Below are 21,447 nucleotides of genomic sequence, written 5' to 3' on the forward strand. Positions count from 1 at the left end.
CCATCTTCCTTTGTGCTGAGTATGATGGGACTTGGTCTTCACATGGACTGTGCGGTTGTCACTCCAAAAAATACGATCATGGACAGATACATCAGTGATAGGCAGACAGGCCAAGAAGGTTTTTTTCCCCCCCCATGTGTTGGTTCCTCCACCACCTGCTGCAGGTCTAGCCGAGCAACCAGGTCCTTCATTACTCAACCAGCTTAGTCAGTAGTGGTGTCAGTGTCACTCTTGGTTATGGGCACTGAGGTACCCCACCCAGAGCACATTCTTTGCCCTTACTACCCTCAGTGTTTCTTCAAAATGATGTTCAACATGGAGGAGTACTGATTCATCAGCTTATGGAGGGCAGTAAGTAGTAAACAGCAGGTGGTTTTCGTGACTTGATGCCATGAGACTAATGGGGTTTAAGAGTCCATGTTAAGGACTCCCAGGTCACTCACTCATGACTGTCTTATTACTGTGCACCTTGGCTGGTGGGTCTGTCCTGCCACTTGGGATGGTGATACAGAAGCTGCGACTTTGGCTGTAAAATATGATTCGGAGTGTATGATTATGCTGCACAAGTTCCAGGTGGTAGTGAGGAGTACTTTGCGAAGTCAACAGGGACAGTGTGTGCCGGATAGTCTGCGCAGTTCTATTCTTATTCAACTTCTTTATACTGGTTTGATATAACAGAGTGGCTTGCTTAGCCACTTCAGAGGGCAAATAAGGTTCAATCACATTGCTGTGTGTCTGTAGTCACATGAAATGAAATGAAATGAAAATTGCTTATTGTCACAAGTAGGCTTCAAATGAAGTTACTGTGAAAAGCCCCTAGCAGCCACATTCCGGCGCCTGTTCAGGGAGGCTGGTACGGGAATTGAACCGTGCTGCTGGCCGGCCTTGGTCTGCTTTCAAAGCCAGCAATTTAGCCCTGTGCTAAACCAGCCCCTAAACGACATCTAACTCCTCTTTCTCGGCATTCCTTTTACACTTAGTGAATGGTTTGTAATTGGAGCCACCAATACTCACCCAATTGATTGAACACCATTCCTGTTGGCTTTTATAAAGAAAGGTTTCCTTCCTTGTCTGGTAACATCTACCCAGCCACCTTCATTGTCCAGCATTCCATAATGCATTGCTGCTCTACAAATACTTGATTGCTGAAATAATGCATATAAAATTAAAAGAATATAGTAAATCCACTATATATCTGTTGATATATTCTGTGCACACTATTTTTCTACAGTTGACCTCTTGTGCTATTGATAAAGTAAATAAAGATTGAAAATTTATCATAGATGAGAAGCTAAACCTTGATTCTGTGGGGATGAAGAAATGCAACTTGCATCAAAAGCAGGCATATAATGGGTGCAGCTGATACATGCCAGTTAGTGAGAGCTAGGAGCCAAGGTTGTTCTCATGCTTTACTGATTAGCCAGCAGCCAGCATTATTGAATAGTTCACCAAAGGAAGGGGCGACGGCTGGGTGGGTGGAAAATTGGATAGTAATAATGTCATTTAGTGGTCTTAAAGGGGAAGTACAGATTGACTGTTTTTGAATCATTTCTTCCAGCCATTTCTAGAGAGCAAAGATGGTGATTAGCACAAATTCTGAAAGAGCTCCCCTTTTTGTCAGAATTCTCAGACACTGCGCTGGAGTGTCCTTGTGGAGGAGTAGCCAGGAGGAGGGAATTGATTTATCCAGTGAATATGATGAGAAAATCATCAAGGCAATTAGCCCTGCAGGAATGGCCAGAAGAAGCAGAGCAGATACATGTGAGCAACTATGCAACAGGGACCTGGATGCCACAAGAATTTCAGTGATCGGACCAGAGGTGTTAAAGTAATGTTTCTAGTCATGTCTCTCAATCTCTACTTTCCCCTGCACCATCTGTAGTCCCAGTACTCACAAGCCTTCACTCACTCTGCCCTTCACTCACCTGCAATCACAGCAGCACACTCCACAGTCATCCCTGTTGCTGCTGCAGGCACATTCTGCAGCTCCTTCGGCCCTAATAATTAGTCCCATCACTTGGCAATCTTTCACAATATGCACCATTCACAATATTGCAGCCTGACATGCACACTGTGACAATCTCTCTGCACGCCATACATTAACACATTCCCTTTCTTCTTGCAGTGAAATCTGATGCACAAAACCAGGGAACTGCAGAAGACAGGAGAAGATCCAATATCCCTACAAGTTTTGTGCCCATTTGGAGGTGGTTGAATTGGAACTGGTGGGCAGAAAGCACATCAAGAATTTTAAATAACGTGGCTACAGAATATTACATAGAATGTACAGCACAGCAAAGGGCTATTCAGCTCAACTAGCCCATCACAGCATTTATGATCAACTTGAGCCTCCTCCCATCTAAATCTATGATCATTACTCTCAATCCCCTTCTCCTTCATATGTTTGCCCAGTTTTCCCTTAAATGCAGCAATAAAATTCACTTAAACCACTCCCCATGATAGGGAGTTCCACATTCTCACCATGGCTGTCGGCTGTCCCTCAATGTGAGGATGACATCTACACGGGGGACTCTGGTAGAAGCCTGCACGTGATTTTGTTTAATTTGGGACCTTGGGGCGCTGACATTGTCCATGTGACCTTGACAGGTCAGTGGTTGGATTTCTGTGATGCATCGAACGATGACGACGGGACTACCTTGCCGCTGCAGCTTTCTTTCAACTTTACAGCCAGCAAGATGTACACAATCTTCCTTTGCATGTGTTGCCATTGAATACTTTTTGGATCCCACTTTGTCTGGCACCTCCCTCATTACGGCATTGCTCAAAATATTGCTGGAGCATACAAGTCTCTCCACGCCATCAATGGAGCTGGCAATCCATGGAGAGACACTCCCAGCAAGTTCCCTGTAGGATTTCTTGGTGATTATTTTGATAGCCTCTGGTTATGATCTTCCTGACAAGGAGGAATATTCTCTCTGCATCCACTCTATCAACATCTTTCATAATTTTAAAGATCTCTATTCGGTCATTGTATGTCCAACACATCGATGTGACGTATCTAGTATGTGAATTGTAAGAGTTTACATGCTTTCTGCTTCTGTCTGCCAGTTTGCTTCTCATTTTCAGACTACACCACTGGCTAGCAACAATGTGAAAAAGAGACACAAATGTATTGCTGAAAAGAACATGCTGTCGAAGCTTCTCATCATGCACTCATCAGGACAGAATCGCAAGAATACCAAATCTCAAATGTACTGGTTGAGAAATCCGCTAATAGGTTCCCTAGTACTATCAACCACAAACTGGCCTTCACTTGCCAATATATGCATTGGGATTCCTACAACTCTATGGGCTATAAAATTGGCCTAATCAGCACCTTGTAATTGGACCTAAGGCATTTTCTCACCTTGTAAGCTTGATGCCAAAATTGAGCACAATAAAGCCATCTCGGGGGATAATGGCTACCCTGTTCAGAGCATTGCTTGCTATGGATCACGATGAATGGACCTATGGCCGGCACTTTCAATCTACCTCAGATTATCCTGAAGGCGTAAGATGTCTCAAAATGTGAACAACAGGCACTGCTAGCCGTTTCACGCTGCTACTATGTAATAACAACATGGGTGGTATTTGCCACTAATAGGAAGCTGCCGCCAAGCCAAAAACCACATTCAGTTACCTCAAAAATGAGTAATGTGGGCCGGGATTCTCCAAAATCTCAGCTAAGTGTTGATGCCGACATAAGGAGTGTTCCACGCCGGTGTCAACGGGCCTGTTGGCCCAGTGATTCAGTGGCACACACGGGGCCAGCACGGCGCCGGAGTGCTCCACGCAGCTCCGGCGCCGATACGCGGCCCTGCACTGCCGGCGCTGGTCCGCGCATGCACGCGGCAGCCGTTTCCACGCCGGCGCATGCGCGTGGTGGCCGTTTCCATGCCACGCAACATGGTGTAGCGACACAGCAGGCCCATGCGGGACAAGGTAGGGCCCCCCCCCCCCCCCCCCGATTGCGCGCGCTCGCCGATCGGTAGCTCCCGATCGCGGGCCTGGCCATCGTGGAGGCCCCCTTCCCCCAGAGTCAGATCCCTTCCCCGGCCCTCACCTGGATGGCCACCGCAGCCATAGGTCCGAGCTCCCGCCGGGTGGTACCATAGGGGAGCCACACCGGCGGAACTTGGTGGAAACTCGGCCGGTTGACCGCGGAGAATCACTGCAGGGGGCCTCTTTCAACAGCCCCCGACCGGTGCCGTGTCGACCCGGTGCTCCTCGGAAAATCCCGGCTCTGGTGTTTCAGTGCCAGTGTGATGCCAGGTATGTAGGCCATACACCCCAACAGCTAGTGGATCCTATCAAACAACACTCCCTTCAGTTATTCACAACAGAGTACTGAACATACTCAACCAGCTTGTGCTTGCAAAGGTCAAACCATAGTGTCCAACATTAGATGTGATTTTGCGATTGGACCATATTAATGAAGCAATCCTGATTGTGCTAAGAATTATACTAACAGACAATTTACGATTATCAGTCAGGCTTGCAATGTGGTTCATTTACACACACATGAAAGTACATATATTCATACGCAGGGTCCTGTGCTTTGCAAACTGTTCAGGCATTCGGCCTTTTTCAATTATTTAAAGGCTTGGGGGACATCTGTTCCCTGGTGCATTCCCCATGGCAACAGCTCCACCAATCAGAGTCCACTTGCTAACCAATCCACTTGCTAACCAATAACCTTTTCTCATGCAGTATAAATTGTCGTGCCGTTCAGACTTGGCATTCTTGCAATTATGTCCTGAAGAGTGCAAGGCAAAAAGCTTCGACAACAGGTCTCCTTTTCAGCAAAACTCAAGTTCTGTACTATCAATATAACTGAGAGCTAAATGTGTAAGTCTCTCCCTGTCAATACACAGCCTCACCATCAGTAAGTCCTCAGCTATGACTCTTCTTGGGGGCACATGGAAACTGGGTCCTTTGCAGCCACAGGCTAAAACCTCAGATGAACTCTTGAGAAGACATGCAATGTGCAGGCCATGGGCTTTGTGTAACTAACACCCTTCTATCAGAACAAACCACAAACCATGCCACAATGTGTCTGGCGACATCCAAGATCAGAACATTGGCACTGACTGGGTCTGATCATCACCAGATATGACTGAGCAATATGGTCAACACACAGCTACCACAGTGCAGACGGTGATACAGATCACTCCGTGGTGTGCACCAGGATTAGGATACGACCTTTGAAGATTTTTCACTCAAAGCAGAAATGCCATTCTCACAACAGGATTACCCTTGCAACCTATTCAGATAGTAAACAACGGGCACGATTCAGCACCTGTCTTTGTATCGGAATGAGGCTGTTGAATCTCGCAAGAGGCCTCTCGCGAGATCTGCGACAGTCTAAACGTTTCGCGAGATTTAACTAAATCAGAGCTCGATATCAAACACACATTTACAGAATTTAGCAAGGTTATTTACTTTCCAGGTCCTGATCATACCACCTGAACTCATCACGAAATGGAAACCAGCATTCCTGCAGAATCTCCACAAACTTCATTTACAGGATGTGGGCATCACTGGCTATACTGGCAGTTATTGCTCATCCCTAGTTACCCTTGAGAAGGTGGTGGTGAGCTGCCTTCATGAACTGCTGCAGTCCCTGTGGTGTAGGTACACCCACAGTGCTGTTAGGGAGGGAATTCTAGGATGTTGATCCAGTGACAGTGAAGGAACGATGATACATTCCCAAGTCAGGATGGTGAGTGACTTGAAATGGAACTTCCAGGTGGTGGTGTTGCCCGGTATCTGCTGCCCCCATTGTCCTTCTAGATGGTGGTGGTCATCAGTTTGGAATATGCAGGATTCAAAGATTGTGACCCTGCACAAGAACAGGGGTGACCGCAGTGATTGAAACAACGATTGGGGCATCCCCCTGATGAGCACATGGGGAAAATAATTTACCCACGTTTCCCTTGTGTGATTGCAGATCCTGGCTGAATGCATCTATTCTGAATGCCAGCATGGCATCAGAACTGTAAGATCTACAATTGACATGAGTCTCTCAGACTGACAACTGCAAAAGAAATTCCGTGAACAAAGGAGACAACTATATAGAATCATAGAATGTACAGTGCATAAGGAGGTCCATCGAGTTTGCCCTGGCCCTTGGAAAGAGCACCCTACTTGGATTGTATTGGATTTGTTTATTGTCACGTGTACCGAGGTGCAGTGAAAAGTATTTTTCTGCGAGCAGCTCAACAGATCATTAAGTACATGGGAAGAAAAGGGAATAAAAGAAAATGCATAATAGGGCAACACAAGGTATACAATGTAACTACATAAGCACCGGCATCGGATGAAGCATACAAGGTGTAGTGTTAATGAGGTCAGTCCATAAGAGGGTCACTTAGGAGTCTGGTAACAGCAGGGAAGAAGCTGTTTTTGAGTCTGTTCATGCGTGTTCTCAGACTTCTGTATCTCCTGCCCGATGGAAGAGGTTGGAAGAGTGAGTAAGCCGGGTGGGAAGGGTCTTTGATTATGCTGCCTGCTTTTCCCAGGCAGCGGGAGGTGTAAATGGAGTCAATGGATGGGCGGCAGGTTCGTGTGATGGACTGGGCGGTGTTCACGACTCTCTGGAGTTTCTTGAGGTCCTGGCCCGAGCAGTTGCCAGACCAGGCTGTGATGCAGCCAGATAGGATGCTTTCTATGGTGCATCTGTAAAAGTTGGTAAGGGTTAATGTGGACATGCCAAATTTTCTTGGTTTGCTGAGGAAGTATAGGCGCTGTTGTGCTTTCTTGGTGGTAGCGTCGACGTGGTTGGACCAGAACAGATTTTTGGAAATGTGCACCCCTAGGAATTTGAAACTGCTAACCATCTCCACCTCGGCCCCGTTGATGCTGACAGGGGTGTGTACAGTACTTTGGTTCCTGAAGTCAATGACCAGCTCTTTAGTTTTGCTGGCATTGAGGGAGAGATTGTTGTCTCTGCACCACTCCACTAGGTTCTTTATCTCCCTCCTGTATTCTGACTCGTCGTTATTCGAGATCCGGCCCACTATGGTCGTATTGTCAGCAAACTTGTAGATGGAGTTGGAACCAAATTTTGCCACGCAGTCGCGTGTGTACAGTGAGTAGAGTAGGGGGCTAAGTACGCAGCCTTGCGGGGCCCCGGTATTGAGGACTATTGTGGAGGACGTGTTATTGTTCATTATTACTGATTGTGGTCTGTTGGTCAGAAAACATAAACCCACGCCTCCACCCTATCCTCGTAATCCAGTAACCCCACCAAACCGTTTAGACATGAAGGGGCAATTTATCATGGCCAATCCACCTAACCTGCACATCTTTGGACTGTGGGAGGAAACCGGAGCACCCGGAGGAAACCCATACAGACAAGGGGAGGAAGTACAAACTCCACACAGTCACCCGAGGCCAGAATTGAACCCGGGTCCTTGGCGCTGTGAGACATCAGTGCTAATCTCTGTGCCACCATGTCACCCCAACACTGTGCCACCCCTTCATATTGCCTTCATCGCTCTCACCAAGGCATTCAACTATTTGAGCAGAGATGGTCTATTTAAGTTGCTGGATAAAATTAGCTGCCTTCTAAAGCTGCTCAGTTTGGTTCCGTTTCCGTGATATCATGACGGATAAGGTAATCTACAACAGGGAAACATTGGAACCCTTTGAGATCCACAGTGGGGTCAAACAGGGTTGCGTTATAGCACCAACACTCTTTGGCATATTCTTCGCTTTGCTCTTGTCATATGCCTTCAGATCTTGCTGAGGCGGTCTACTTACATACCAGCACTGACAGAAAGATGATCAGCCTTAGTCGTTGGAGATCGGAGACAAAGGTATGCCAAGTGCTCAACAGAGAGTTGCTCTATGCTGTCGATACCGTACTAGCATTCCACATTGAGGAACACCTTCAGCTGCAAACGGACAGTTTATCTCACATCTGTAGAGTTTCGTTTGACCATCAGCGTCAGGAAGACAAATGTCATGGTCCGAATGTGGCCATACTATCAACATCAACAATGTGATGCTAGAGGTTGTTGATTTGATAGCTTCACTAGACTTAGACTCTACGATCATCAGCAATTTGCCTCTTGATGCTGAAATAAACACACTCATCTCAAAAGCCACAGCTGTGTGTGGAATAACAGCAACCTGACTGAGAGCACCAAACAGCTAATCTACCAAGCTGCAAACTCAGTGCATTCTTCTATGCACTGAGACCTAGACAACATATACTAGGCAGGAGGAAAGGCTGAACAGTTTCCACCTGCACTGTCTCAGATGTATCCTTAGCAGCTCATGGCTGGAAAAGGTCCCCAACCCAGAGGTCCTGGAGTGTGCCAATTCCATTGGCTAAGCCAACCAAGATCTAGCCAATGGATCTCAATCGTCTCAGTGTCCACATTTCTGTTACCAGCACAACCACCAATAAGATATGAAGATGATGGATAATGACACTGACAACTGGGAGGCAGTCACTGATAGCTATGACCTCTGAAAATGCTACTGGAAGAGGTGATCAAAAATAGAAAGCTCAGCTGGCCTGGAAGAGGACCCAGAGGAAATAAAGGCCAGACAATTGTGCACCTTCTCAGCCCACTGTCTTCCTCAGCAGCAAATGGGGATAGAAACTGCCATGTCAGAGCAGGGCTCTTGAGCCACACTAGGCCATGGTTAACACCAAGTTGTTCCACAACGGTGCAAACCATCAGTTTATGAGACAGAAGGCTGCCAACACTTTTAGGTCACCATAAGACCATAAGACATAGGAGCGGAAGTAAGGCCATTCGGCCCATCGAGTCCACTCCACCATTCAATCATGTCTGATTTCAACTCCATTTACCCGCTCTCTCTCAGCCTTATTTTTCTTTTAAAGTCCATCAATCCTTTCCTGACATGTATACCCATGCATTTCTGGTACCATCCTTGTAATCTTCTCTGCATTCTCTACAGTGCCTCTCTCCTTTGTGCAATATATTGACCAGAACTGCACTAGTATTATCTAAAAAGTGTGGTCCAACTGAGGTTCAGTACAGGTTGAGCATAACTTCCAGTTTCTCCTTCAATATCTCTAAATATTAAGAGGCTACAAGAATAAGTGATTTACAAAATGCTATCAAATTTAAATAAAAACAAAAAATACTAGAAATACATAGCAGGTCAGTAAGCATTTGGCAAAAGAAGTGACAGGTTATGATATTTCAGGTTTACATCCTGCATAAATTTCTCATTTATTACAATATAAAAACATATTAATTTGCAAAAGAATTGAGCAACTTTCAAACTGCGTAGCTACCCAGCTGGCAAACCCTGGAACTAGATGATGGCATTCATCAACGTTCTTCTACTCACCATTTCATAATGTAGTGTCCCAATTACTTTTCCTTTACTGTACAAGCAACCAGCTGGGCATTCATATCTGGATTAAGGAGATAGCAAAGGGTCAAAGGTTGGCGACTGGTTTCCATTTCTATCAACATTTCCAGAGCAAAAGATTTTAAGATTTTAGTTTTATACATGAAAAGCTCTATTAAAAGAATTTTCTGAATGTGAACCTTGTACAAAGAACAAAGAACAAAGAAATGTACAGCACAGGAACAGGCCCTTCGGCCCTCCAAGCCCGTGCCGACCATGCTGCCCGACTAAACTACAATCTTCTACACTTCCTGGGTCCGTATCCTTCTATTCCCATCCTATTCATATATTTGTCAAGATGCCCCTTAAATGTCCCTATCGTCCCTGCTTCCACTACCTCCTCCGGTAGCGAGTTCCAGGCACCCACTACCCTCTGCGTAAAAGACTTGCCTCGTACATCTACTCTAAACCTTGCCCCTCTCACCTTAAACCTATGCCCCCTAGTAATTGACCCCTCTACCCTGGGGAAAAGCCTCTGACTATCCACTCTGTCTATGCCCCTCATAATTTTGTATACCTCTATCAGGTCTCCCCTCAACCTCCTTCGTTCCAGTGAGAACAAACCGAGTTTATTCAACCGCTCCTCATAGCTAATGCAAGGTCTTGCTGTACTTGCTGGTCCGTAAACTGCCACCAGGTAAAAAAGTAAGCCGATTTTTTTAAGCTACTGGTGTCAAGACAATTAACTTAGAAGCTATGTTGAGGATAACTAAAATGTGAATACTGATGAAAAATAGCTTTCAGCTGTCAAGGTTACGTTATTTACAAAATAGGAATTGGTGTTTCTCAAGTTCCTCACCTATTGCAAGTTGTTCCCTTGCATCGGTCACGCAGTTTGGTTTCACAAGACACCAATTGAGCTGAGGAAAAGATTATGATGATAATTAAAGTTTTCTAGGTCCCTTTCATGACGTTGTACATTTTTCAGAATCACTCTGATATCTCAAAGTCATTACAAAACTCAATTATTCAGCAAACTCAACTTTCTGCTCTTAAAGAGATTTAATTCTGTCTTGAGATTATATTTGGAGTTGACACGCTTCTTTGTAGTCAAGAGAAAAGCAAAATAAAATTTATGTTCAATCAATAAATTTTCTCCTCTGCCCAAGTCCTCATAGATAATGTCATAGAGCAGCAAATAAGTCATTTTTGGACAATTTTAACACAAATGACAAATTTTCCAAATGAATGCATTTGATGCAATACTGCTGTAAAGTATATTAATCCCACCCCACACATACTTCTGCTCCACTTTCAACATCCCAAAGCACTATTCCCTCTGCAGCATCCTGGTCCACTCTTCCATCACACCAAATACCCACACCTCTGCCCGCAGCACATCTCCTGCAGGATTCACCGTTTGGGAGACTTATGTTCGGAGGCTTCCACACAGGGATCTCTCTTCTGGGGGGGGGGGGGGCTTGGTGGGGGTCTCTTTAATTAGGGGGTCTCTGGGGGTGGTCTCTTTAATTTGAGGGTCTCTGGGTGGGGGGGCAGTGAGGGCGTGGTTGGGTCACCCCCGTACTGGGGAGGGAGTGACCCAGAAACACCTAATGAGGGCGGAGCTGAATTGCACCTGATATGTGCTCATTCTGGGAGTAGAAATCTGAAAGTGATTCCAAATCTGAGGATTGCAAGGGATTCCTTAGGGAGTACCACATTGGGCCGCCATCTTAATCGGGTGGCCCAAAAGCGAGGCCCCACGGCTGGAACCCTTCCCCTCCTGCAAGGCAATTCAGCCCCGCCCTCATTAGGTGTTTCTGGGTCACCCCCACCCCAGTACGGGGGTGACCCAACCATGCCCTCACTGCCCCCCCCCCACCCAGAGACCCCCAAATTAAAGAGACCACCACCAGAGACCTCTTAATTAAAGAGACCCCCACCAAGCTCCCCCCCTGCCCCCCCCAGAAGAGAGATACCTGTGTGGAAGCCTCCGAAAGACCCATGTCTGAAAGCCCTCAAGAAGAAAAACCTCTGTCTGGAAGCTAGCGAGCAGTCCAGACCGAGGCAGTGTAAAACATTACTGCTTTTAAACTCACCTGTACAATATACCTACTGCTCAGACAGAGGGAGCAACACCTGTCCATTCCAGGAAAGGGAAAACCAGTCAGCTGGGTTTAACCCCCCCTCAGATCTTTGATCTACAGGCCATTCATTCATTTCTCTTTGGTATTGATTTTATTAAGCTGTAATTGACAGCTTCCTCACACACCCAGCTGTTCCATTCATCTCCCTTCAGGTTTAAGTGACATTGAAGTAGTAACAAGTGAAACTAACAAAGAACTTAACCCTAGTTGATATGGTCCAGGAGCTGTCAAGCAAAGCTTGATGTTTATAAACATTTAGTTAGTTTCACAGCTGACTACTTCAAAGTCACTCAAGCGTGAAGGGAGATGAATGGAACAATGCAGATGCTGTGTTTGGGTGACTTTGAAGTAGTCAGCTGTGAAACTAACTAAATGTTTACAAACATCAAACTTGCTTGACAGCTCCTGGACCACATCAACTAGGGTTAAGTTCTTTATGTTAGTTTCACTTCTGACTACTTGTTAATCACAGCCTAATACTATCAATATTAAAGAGAAATGAATGAATGGTTTACAGGTCAAATATCTGAGGGGAGTTAAACACAACTGACTGGTTTTCCCTTTCCAGGAATGGACAGGTGCTGCTACCTCTGTCTGAGCCAGCAGGTGTATTGCACAGGTGAGTTTGAAAGCAGTGATTTTTTTCATTGCCTCTGCCTGGACCACTCTCTAGCTTCCAGACAGGGGTCTCTCTTGTGGAGGGCTTCCTGACAGGTGTTTCTTTAATTAGTAGGTCTCGGGGGTGGGAGGGTGGCCCTCCAATGGACTTTGGGGGCAACTCGCTTAAAGAGTTACCCCCTTGGCCCACCGCCAACTCCACCACGTCAGGGCCACGATTGTCAAGACCTGCACCAATTCACACCCACGTGATTCCCAGCTCAGCTGACCGGAGAATCAAATGGTGCCCAGCCCATTAATAGGATACAAATGGGTTTTAATGACCTATTTGCATCTCCCTCTGGCATGGGGCGCAGACCTCAATCCCAATGCCAGCAGGGGACCAGAGCATCGGAACAGATCCCATTTTCTGCCCAATGCTGGATTCTCTGCCACCCGCAGCAGAGTTCCCACTACCCTGATCTATCTTTTCAGCTCCTCCTTTGCCACTAGGTAAAGCAGCGATTTACTCTTAACTTCTTTCAAATTTTTACTGCTCAGGATATATAGTCATTCAACATTTGGGAGAATAAACACATAATGGGTAATAGTGTTGCTGAACACGCCCATTCAGTCCGCAACCCCGCCCCTGGCTTGCTATTTTAATTTTCCACCTCACTCCCATTTCACCCTCAGCTTTTGACACTGCTCCACTGAAATACAATGTGAGCTCAAAGAACCGCATCCCATCTATTCATTAGGTACCTTACAATCTTCTGAACTCAACATCGAGTTCAGCAATTTCAGGTCATAACCAGTTGCATCAGTAACATATTCCAGTTCTAATGAAAGATAACCCTGGAATGTTAATTCTGTTTCTCTCTCCAGAGGTATTGCATGGCCTTCTAAGTATTTCCAGCATTTCATGTTTTTATTTCAGACTGCCAGTATCATTGTATCTTGCCATTGTATTAGAGCATAAAACAAGTTATTCTTACACATTTGTTGGGTATTTATAACCTCATTCAAGTCAAGATGTTCTGTCCTTGAAGAATCTGTTTGCGTTCGTGCTCTTGTGTGCGTTTCCTGAGTTCCTGTTCTCTGTCGCTCAACCTCATTGGTTTCCTCCTCTGGTTCTGACGGCGAATAATGGTGGTCTGTGCCATCTGCTTCAAGTTGAAACAGAATTGGAAAGGAATGAATTGATAAACATTGAAGATGTTCATAAATTACATTCTAAAGACTGTGCGTTTGAATTGTGCAATTGTTTGACAGAGTAGAAAAACAGTTCCCTGTAGTTTTTGGTCAGTCAGAGAAATCGATAGACTGGGAACGTAGTGGAGTAGTGATATTGTCACTGGTCTAGTAAACCAGAGACCCAGGGTAATGCTCTAGGGATCCGTGTTCGAATCCCACCATGGCAAATGGCGAAATTTGAATTCAATAAAAATCTGGAATTCAAAGTCAAATGACTGTGAAACCATTGCTGATTGCCATAAAAAACAATCTGGTTCACTAATGTTCTTTAGGGAAGGAAATCGGTCATCATTACCTCGTCTGGCTTACATGTGAATTCAGATCCACAGCAATGTGGCTGACTCTTAAATGCCCAGCTGCTGATGCCGCAACGAGAAAAAAATATGTATATATTTTCTGCTAAAAAAAAGTATTAATTGATTTCAAATATTCCAGGTAGTAACTACATTAAAACTGTGTTGACATTTCTCAGTTGGCAGCATTTATTGGTTTAAACATTGGTCCACAACTGAGTACATAAGCTGAGATGAAATTGCAGTTTTACACTGCATTGTCTGTGATGCTGACTTTTGGATGAATCCAATGCACCCTCTTATCAGTTCCACTAAAGTCCCCTGATACAAGTTGTAAAGAAGAATAGGACATTCACCAGGTGACCCGGCCAACATTCCTGCCTCAAACATCACCATCAGAAACTGGTCATTCACCTCACTGCCATTTGCAGAAATCTGCTGTGTATGTTTGCCTATATAATAGCCTCTGTATTTCTAGATATTCCATTGTATGTGAATTACATTTACATTTTCCTGAGAGACAATAGGTACTACATAATTTTGTTTTCCCTTCAGTGAAGAATGTGCATACACAGTCAGATAATGATACATTCGCGTTTGAATATTCTGTGTAACAGGATATAGAATTGGGTTTCTTAGCCAGGTCTCCAAATTGGGGATTTATTTAAACAACGTCACTGTGGTTGCAGTCAATCGAGCACAAGATACATTTTCCCCTCAAAAAAAATTGAAGATCAAGTAGAAGCAGCATTAGCGAAGGCTTGGGAATTGATCTCTGGACCATCCTTGTTTGATAACTGGCATGGATAGAATGCAAGAAAGAAAAAGAAAGAAAGGAAAATAGTAGATTCGGAGGTCTGGATCTCAGGAAACAGCAATACCAGTTACCTTTCCAACCACCCAGGACAGAATGACACCCATTTGAGATTAATGTCCTGGCCTTAATTTTCACTCTCCAAATTTTCATTCTTCTGGGGAATGGGGCGGGATGCAGGGCATGGGGAAGGATCGTCATGAAATTAAGGCCACCGCGTTGCACCCGAGATGGAGCCAGGTGCGAAGGGTGAATCACGGGAGAGCCCCAAAACAGGCTTTGCGCCGGGTGCCGGACTGATCACAAGTCACCCGACTCACTATGCCGGTGCGATCTGGATCATGCACTCGCTGGGCATGATTCAGATGATATTGAAAAGAGCCATTTGGCTCATTTAAATATCCCAACATGCATTCACCTGCGCTTGGGAGTCAACGGTCGTGCTTGCGAGGCCTCGACCAGGCACCGATTAGTACTTTGGTTTCCACAAGCGTGGACCAGGCGTGAAGGCAGTGGTATGGGGATCGAGGCAGCCTTTCAAAATGGCTTCCTGATCAGTGAGGCGGAAGTTCCACCAGCATGTTCAGCTCCCGAGTGCCGGAAAAATTTCAAAATGTGGCCTCGACCAGGGAGAAACTCCCGAGGCCCCAAAAAACAGCTAGTTGCCGTTGAATAGCGCTCTCCATCTCGACTTTGGAATAATCATGAAACACCGCGCCAAATGCACCCACTTAGTGCTCGGGGCTTGGACAGGGCAGAGTTTGTAAGTAGCATCCAGGAGAGCTTGATAAAACAATATGTAGATAGTCCAACTAGGGAAGGGGCTATACTGGACCTAGTATTGGGGAGTGAGCCCGTCCAGGTGGTAGAAGTTTCAGAAGGGGACCATTTCGGGAACATTGACAATAATTCAGTAAGTTTTAAAGTGTTGGTGGACAAGGATCAGAGTGGTCCTAGGGTGAATGTGCTAAATTGGGGGAAGGCTAATTATAACAATATTAGGCAGGAACTGAAGAACCTAGATTGGGGGCCGATGTTTGAGGGTAAATCAACATCTGACATGTGGGAGGCTTTCAAATGTCAGTTGAAAGGAATTCAGGGCCGGCATGTTCCTGTGCGGAAGAAGGATAAATACGGCAAATTTCGGGAACCTTGGATAACGAGAGATATTGTAGGCCTCGTCAAAAAGAAAAAGGAGGCATTTGTCAGGGCTAGAAGGCTGAGAACAGATGAAGCCTGTGTGGAATATAAGGAAAGTAGGAAGGAACTTAAGCAAGTAGTCAGGAGGCTAAAAGGGGTCACAAGTTAAGGAAAATCCCAAGGCTTTTTACACGTACATAACAAGCAAGAGGGTAGCCAGGGAAAGGGTGGGTCCACTGAAGGACAGGCGAGGGAATCTATGTGTGGAGCCAGAGGAAATGGGCGAGGTACTAAATGAATACTTTGCATCAGTATTCACCAATGAGAAGGAATTGGTGGATGTTGAGTCTCAAGAAGGTGTGACATAGCCTGGGTCACATTGAGATCCAAAAAGACGAGGTGTTGGGCATCTTGAAAAATATTAAGGTAGATAAGTCCCCAGGGCCTGATGGGATCTACCCCAGAATACTGAAGGAGGCTAGAGAGGAAATTGCTGAGGCCTTGACAGAAATCTTTGGATCCTCACTGTCTTCAGGTGATGTCCCAGAGGACTGGAGAATAGCCAATGTTGTTCCTTTGTTTAAGAAGGGTAGCAAAGATAATCCAGGGAACTACAGGCCAGTGAGCCTTACGTCAGTGGTTGGGAAATTACTGGAGAGAATTCTTCGAGACAGGATCTACTCCCATTTGGAAGCAAATGGACATATTCGCAAGAGGCAGCACGGTTTTGTGAAGGGGAGATTGTGTCTCACTAACTTGACAGAGTTTTTCGAGGAGGTCCCAAAGATGATTGATGCAGGTAAGGCAGTGGATGTTGTCTATATGGACTTCAGTAAGGCCTTTGACAAGGTCCCTCATGGCAGACTGGAACAAAAGGTGAAGTCACACGGGATCAGGGGTGAGCTGGCAAGATGGATACAGAACTGGCTAGGTCATAGAAGTAAGAGAGTAGCAATGGAAGGGTGATTTTCTGATTGGAGGGCTGTGACGAGTGGTGTTCCGCAGGGATCAGTGCTGGGACCTTTGCTGTTCGTAGTATATATAAATGATTTGGAGGAAAATGTAACTGGTCTGATTGATAAGTTTGCAGACTACACAAAGGTTGGTGGAATTGCGGATAGCGATGAGGACTGTCAGAGGATACAGCATGATTTAGATCGTTTGGAGACATGGGCGGAGAGATGGCAGATAGAGTTTAATCCGGACAAATGTGAGGTAATGCATTTTGGAAGGTCTAATGCAAGTAGGGAATATACAGTGAATGGTAGAACCCTCAAGAGTATTGACAGTCAGAGAGATCTAGGTGTACAGGTCCACAGGTCACTGAAAGGGGCAATACAGGTGGAGAAGGTAGTCAAGAAGGCATACGGCATGCTTGCCTTCATTGGCCGGGGCACTGAGTATAAGAATTGGCAAGTCATGTTGCAGCTGTATAGAACCTTAGTTCGGCCACACGAGTATAGTGTTCAATTCTGGTCGCCATACTACCAGAAGGATGTGGAGGCTTTAGAGAGGGTGCAGAAGAGATTTACCAGGATGTTGCCTGGTATGGAGGGCATTAGCTATGACGAGAGGTTGAATAAACTAGTTTGTTCTCACTGGAACGACGGAGGTTGAGGGGCAACCTGATAGAGGTCTACAAAATTATGAGGGGCATAGACAGAGTGGATAGTCAGAGGCTTTTTCCCAGGGTAGAAGGGTCAATTACTAGGGGGCATAGGTTTAAGGTGCGAGGGGAAAAGTTTAGAGGAGATGTACGAGGCAAGTTTTTTTACACAGAGGGTAGTGGGTGCCTGGAACTCGCTGCCGGAGGAGGTGGTGGAAGCAGGGACGAAAGTGACGTTTAAGGGACATCTTGACAAATATATGAATAGGATGGGAATAGAGGGATACGGACCCAGGAAGTGCAGAAGATTTTAGTTCAGACGGGCAGCATGGTCGGCACAGGCTTAGAGGGCCGAAGGGCCTGTTCCTGTGCTGTACTTTTCTTTGTTCTTTGTTCTTTGTTGTTCTTCAAATCGCAAGATGTTTCCGTTGAATCACCCTTAATTCACAAAGTCCCTTGTTTCCAACAAGTAAATGCTAAATAACGCTGCCATGTATTTTCACAGGGGCTATCCAAAAGTGTGGGGGTGCATGGCCATACTCAACAGCATGTCCTATTTCTGTGTTTGTAGTAATTTTGTTTCTGATGGAAATGGCATGTCCCTGTGGGTCCAAGAAATGCACAAGTTTGAGAATTTGATCCGGTGATTAATTCTGATCCTGCCTTATTTATATTGTCATATATTACCAATGCCAATTCTGATATAAAACTGGATCCCTTTGATCTTAGAGTATATGTTATGAAGAGTTAGTTGCTATCAATCATACTTCAGGGATCTAATAACAGTCTGATTACACAATTCATTGAAATCAGTCGAATAAAGAAAGAGTGCTGGGATTCTCTGGTCCAGGTTTGCCCCACTGCCGCTGCCAGTGAGAATGGAGAATTGGGCACTCAGCTAAAACACCATTCACTGCAGCGGGACCGGAGAATCCCACCAGTGTGAATAGATGGAGAATCCCACCCAAAGTTTAAGTTAATTAAAGAGCCCGATGATGTACTGCATTTTTTAAAAAAAATCTAGTGCAGCTGGGGGTGCTACAAGTTACAATTTTAAATTTTAAACAATGCAGTGTCTTCATATGGCATTATCAGGATTTACACAGAGAGTGCCTTGAGCATTGCCAGCATTTCTTGTTCATACCTAATAACCCTCGAGAAGGCGGTGATGAACCGCTGCTGTCCATGTGCTGTCGGTACACCTGCATGGCTGCTCTAGAGAGAGTTCCAGGATTTCGGATCAGTGGCAGTGAACAGTGAAGGAACAGCAATATAGTTCCAAGACAGATCAGTGTGTGGCTTGGAGGGGAACAGGCAGGTGGTGCATGTTCTAGGTGTTAGAAGTTGCGGGTTTGAAGGTGCTGTCAAAGAAGCCTTGCTGAGTTGCTGCAGGGCATCATGTAGATGGTACACACTGTTGCCACTGTGTGGCAGAGGTGACAGAAGTCAATGTTTAAGATGATGAATAGGAATACCAATTAAGCAGGCAGCTTTGGCCTGCATGGTGTCAGGCTCTTGAGTGTTGTTGCAGCTGCACCATCCAGGCCAAGTGGAGAGTATTCCACCACACACACGACTTGTGCTGTATGGATGGTGGATTAGTCAGCAGGGGAGTGACTCACTGCAGCATTTCCAGCCTCTGATCTGCTCTTCATAGATGTGTAATCATAGAATTTATGGTGCAGAAGGAGGCCTTTCGGCCCCTTGAGTCTGCACCAGCCCTTGGAAAAAGCACCCTACTTAAGCCCACACCTCCACCATATTCCCGTAACCCCTTTTGGACACTAAGGTGCAATTTTAGCATGGCCAATCCACCTAACCTGCACACGTTTGGACTGTGGGAGGAAACCGGAGCACCCAGAGGAAACCCACGCAGATACGGGGAGAAAATGCAAACTCCACACAGTCACCTGCAGCCGGAATTGAACACAGGTCACTGGAGCTGTGAGGCAGCAGTGGTAACCACTGTGCCATCGAGCCCACTCATAACCAGTTTCATATGGCTGATCCAGTTCAGTTACTGGTTAATGGCAACTCCCAGGATGTTGATCATGGGAGAGCCAGCGATGATAATACCAGTGAATGTTGAGGGGAGATAATTAGATTCTCTCTTGTTGCAGTTGGTCATTGCCTGGCACTTAAGTGGCAAGTAACATTCATGGCACACATCAGCCAAGCCGGAATGTTGTCCAGGTCTTTTTCATGGAAATGGACTGCTTCAGTAGCAAAGGAGTATTTAATGGTGAACGTTGTGCAGTCATCGGTGAACATCCCCACGTCTGACCTTATAATAGAGGGAAAGTCATTGATGAACCAGCAGATGGTTAGGCTTAGGACACAACTGTGAAGAACATCTGTAGTGATGTCCTATGACTGAGATAATTGAACTCCAACAAACATAACCATCTCCCTTTGCGTTAAGTATGACTCCAACCAGTGGAGAGTTTTCCCCTTGATTCCCATTGTCTTCAGTTGTGCTCGGGTTCCTTGACGTCATGCTTGGTCAAATGCTGTTGTCAAGGGCAATCACTCCCACCTCTTGTATTCAGCTCTTTTGTGCATGTTTGAACCAAGACTAATGGGGACAGGAGCTGAATGACCCTGACAGAACCAAAACTGAGCACTTATTGCTACGTAGTGCCGCTTGATAGCACTGTCATTGACCCCTTCCATCACTTTGCAGATGACTGAGAGTAGGATTTGTCCTACCTTTTGTGAACACACCTGAACAATTTTCTACATTTCCAGTGGATGCCAGAATTGTAGCTGTTTTGAAACAGCTTGGTTAGCTATATGGCTCTTCTGGAGCACAAGTCTTCAGTAGTACTGCTGGAATGATGTCAGTGTCCATAGCCTTTGCAGTATCCAGTGCCTTCAGCCATTTTTCATATCATGTGGAATGAATCGCATTGGCTGAAGACTAGCATCTCTGATCCTGTGACTTCAGGAGCAGGCTGAAATGGATCATCCATTCAAAACTTTTGGCTGAAGATGATTTTAAATGCTTAGCTTTATATGTTGTACTGTGTTCACCCATAATTGAGGATCTGGATACTTATGGAGTCTCCTGCTCCAGTTGTTTAATTATCCACTGCCATTCTTGACAGAATATGACAGGCCTACAGAGCTTTGATCTTATCTGTAGGTTATGCGATCATGTAGGTCTGTTTATTGAATGTTGCTTCCACTGTTTGGCATGCAAGTAGTTCTGTATTATGGCTTCACCAGGTTGCAGTAGGTGGTCATCAGTGTGGTGTTTTCTTGCCCACATTTGACCTGATGCCATGAGACATTACGGGGTCCATACACATGTTGAGGACTCCCTGGGCAACACACTCCTGACTATATGCCCACTGTGCCATCACCTTTGAATAGCTAGGAATGGTGATGGTGATGACTAACTATGTCAGGCTGTAATTTGACTAGTCTGTGGGACAGTTCTCCCAATTCTGGCACAAGTCCCAGATGTTAGGAAGGAGGACTCTGCAGGGTTGACAGGTTTGGGTTTGCCATTGTTATTTCCAGTCCCTGCATTGATGCCAGGTGTTCCATCCAGTTACATTCTTTTTTGATTTTGTTGCGGTCGAAGTGGCTTGTTAGGTCATTTCAGAGGGCAATTAAGAGTCAACCACATTTCTGTCGATCTAGAGTCACATGTAGGCCAGGCCAGGTAAGGACGGTAGATTTCCTTCCCGAAAGGTTATTAGCAAACCAGATGGGTTTTACTACAATCGCCAATGGCTCCATCGTCACCATTACTGAGTCTAGCTTTTAATTCCAGATTATTAACTGAATTTAAATTTCACCTACTGCTGTGCTGGGATTTGAAACCATGTCCATAGAACATTAGCCGAGGGCTCTGGATTACTAGTCCAGTGATATTGCCACTAGCCATCACCTCCCGATTTTTCATAGTCACAATGTTTTTTTCTGAATTCCCCATTTGACTTCTTGGTGACTCTGCTAAATTAATGACTCCTCGATTTGCACTTCCCCCCCCAAATTGAAACACTCTCCTGTATCTACTCGATTAAAGCCTTCCTTAATTTTAAACACTTCTATTAGATTACCTCCCCAATCCTTTTCTTTTCAAACAAAAAGAGATCCAGCCTATTAATTCTTTCTATGAGTTATAAGGTCTCATTTCTGATCATCCTTATACACCATTGTTTCATTTTTGTTCCAGTATCACTATATTCTTTATGTAGTATCCAACCAGACCCATTTGTCATGGGTCTCCCCCCTGCCATGCGT

The 21,447-nt window shown here is 45.4% G+C and overlaps 1 protein-coding gene across 2 annotated transcripts in view; it reads right to left on the reverse strand.

The window, feature by feature from the left end:
• crispld1b (cysteine-rich secretory protein LCCL domain containing 1b) overlaps positions 1 to 21,447 on the reverse strand; it is a 92,476-nt gene that overhangs the window by 22,413 nt on the left and 48,616 nt on the right. Inside the window, exons 7-10 of one of the 2 annotated variants that reach the window (XM_072467532.1) lie at positions 13,082 to 13,249; positions 10,199 to 10,259; positions 9,337 to 9,403; positions 1,015 to 1,145 (exon numbers count right to left, since the gene is read on the reverse strand). In XM_072467532.1, the coding sequence (XP_072323633.1) occupies positions 1,015 to 1,145; positions 9,337 to 9,403; positions 10,199 to 10,259; positions 13,082 to 13,249 (427 nt within the window). Of the gene's footprint in view, positions 1 to 1,014; positions 1,146 to 9,336; positions 9,404 to 10,198; positions 10,260 to 13,081; positions 13,253 to 21,447 lie in introns of both variants that reach the window. The other variant, XM_072467531.1, reaches the window with a different exon arrangement.

Source organism: Scyliorhinus torazame, chromosome 11, assembly GCF_047496885.1.
Source record: "Scyliorhinus torazame isolate Kashiwa2021f chromosome 11, sScyTor2.1, whole genome shotgun sequence".
Lineage (NCBI taxonomy): Eukaryota > Metazoa > Chordata > Chondrichthyes > Carcharhiniformes > Scyliorhinidae > Scyliorhinus > Scyliorhinus torazame.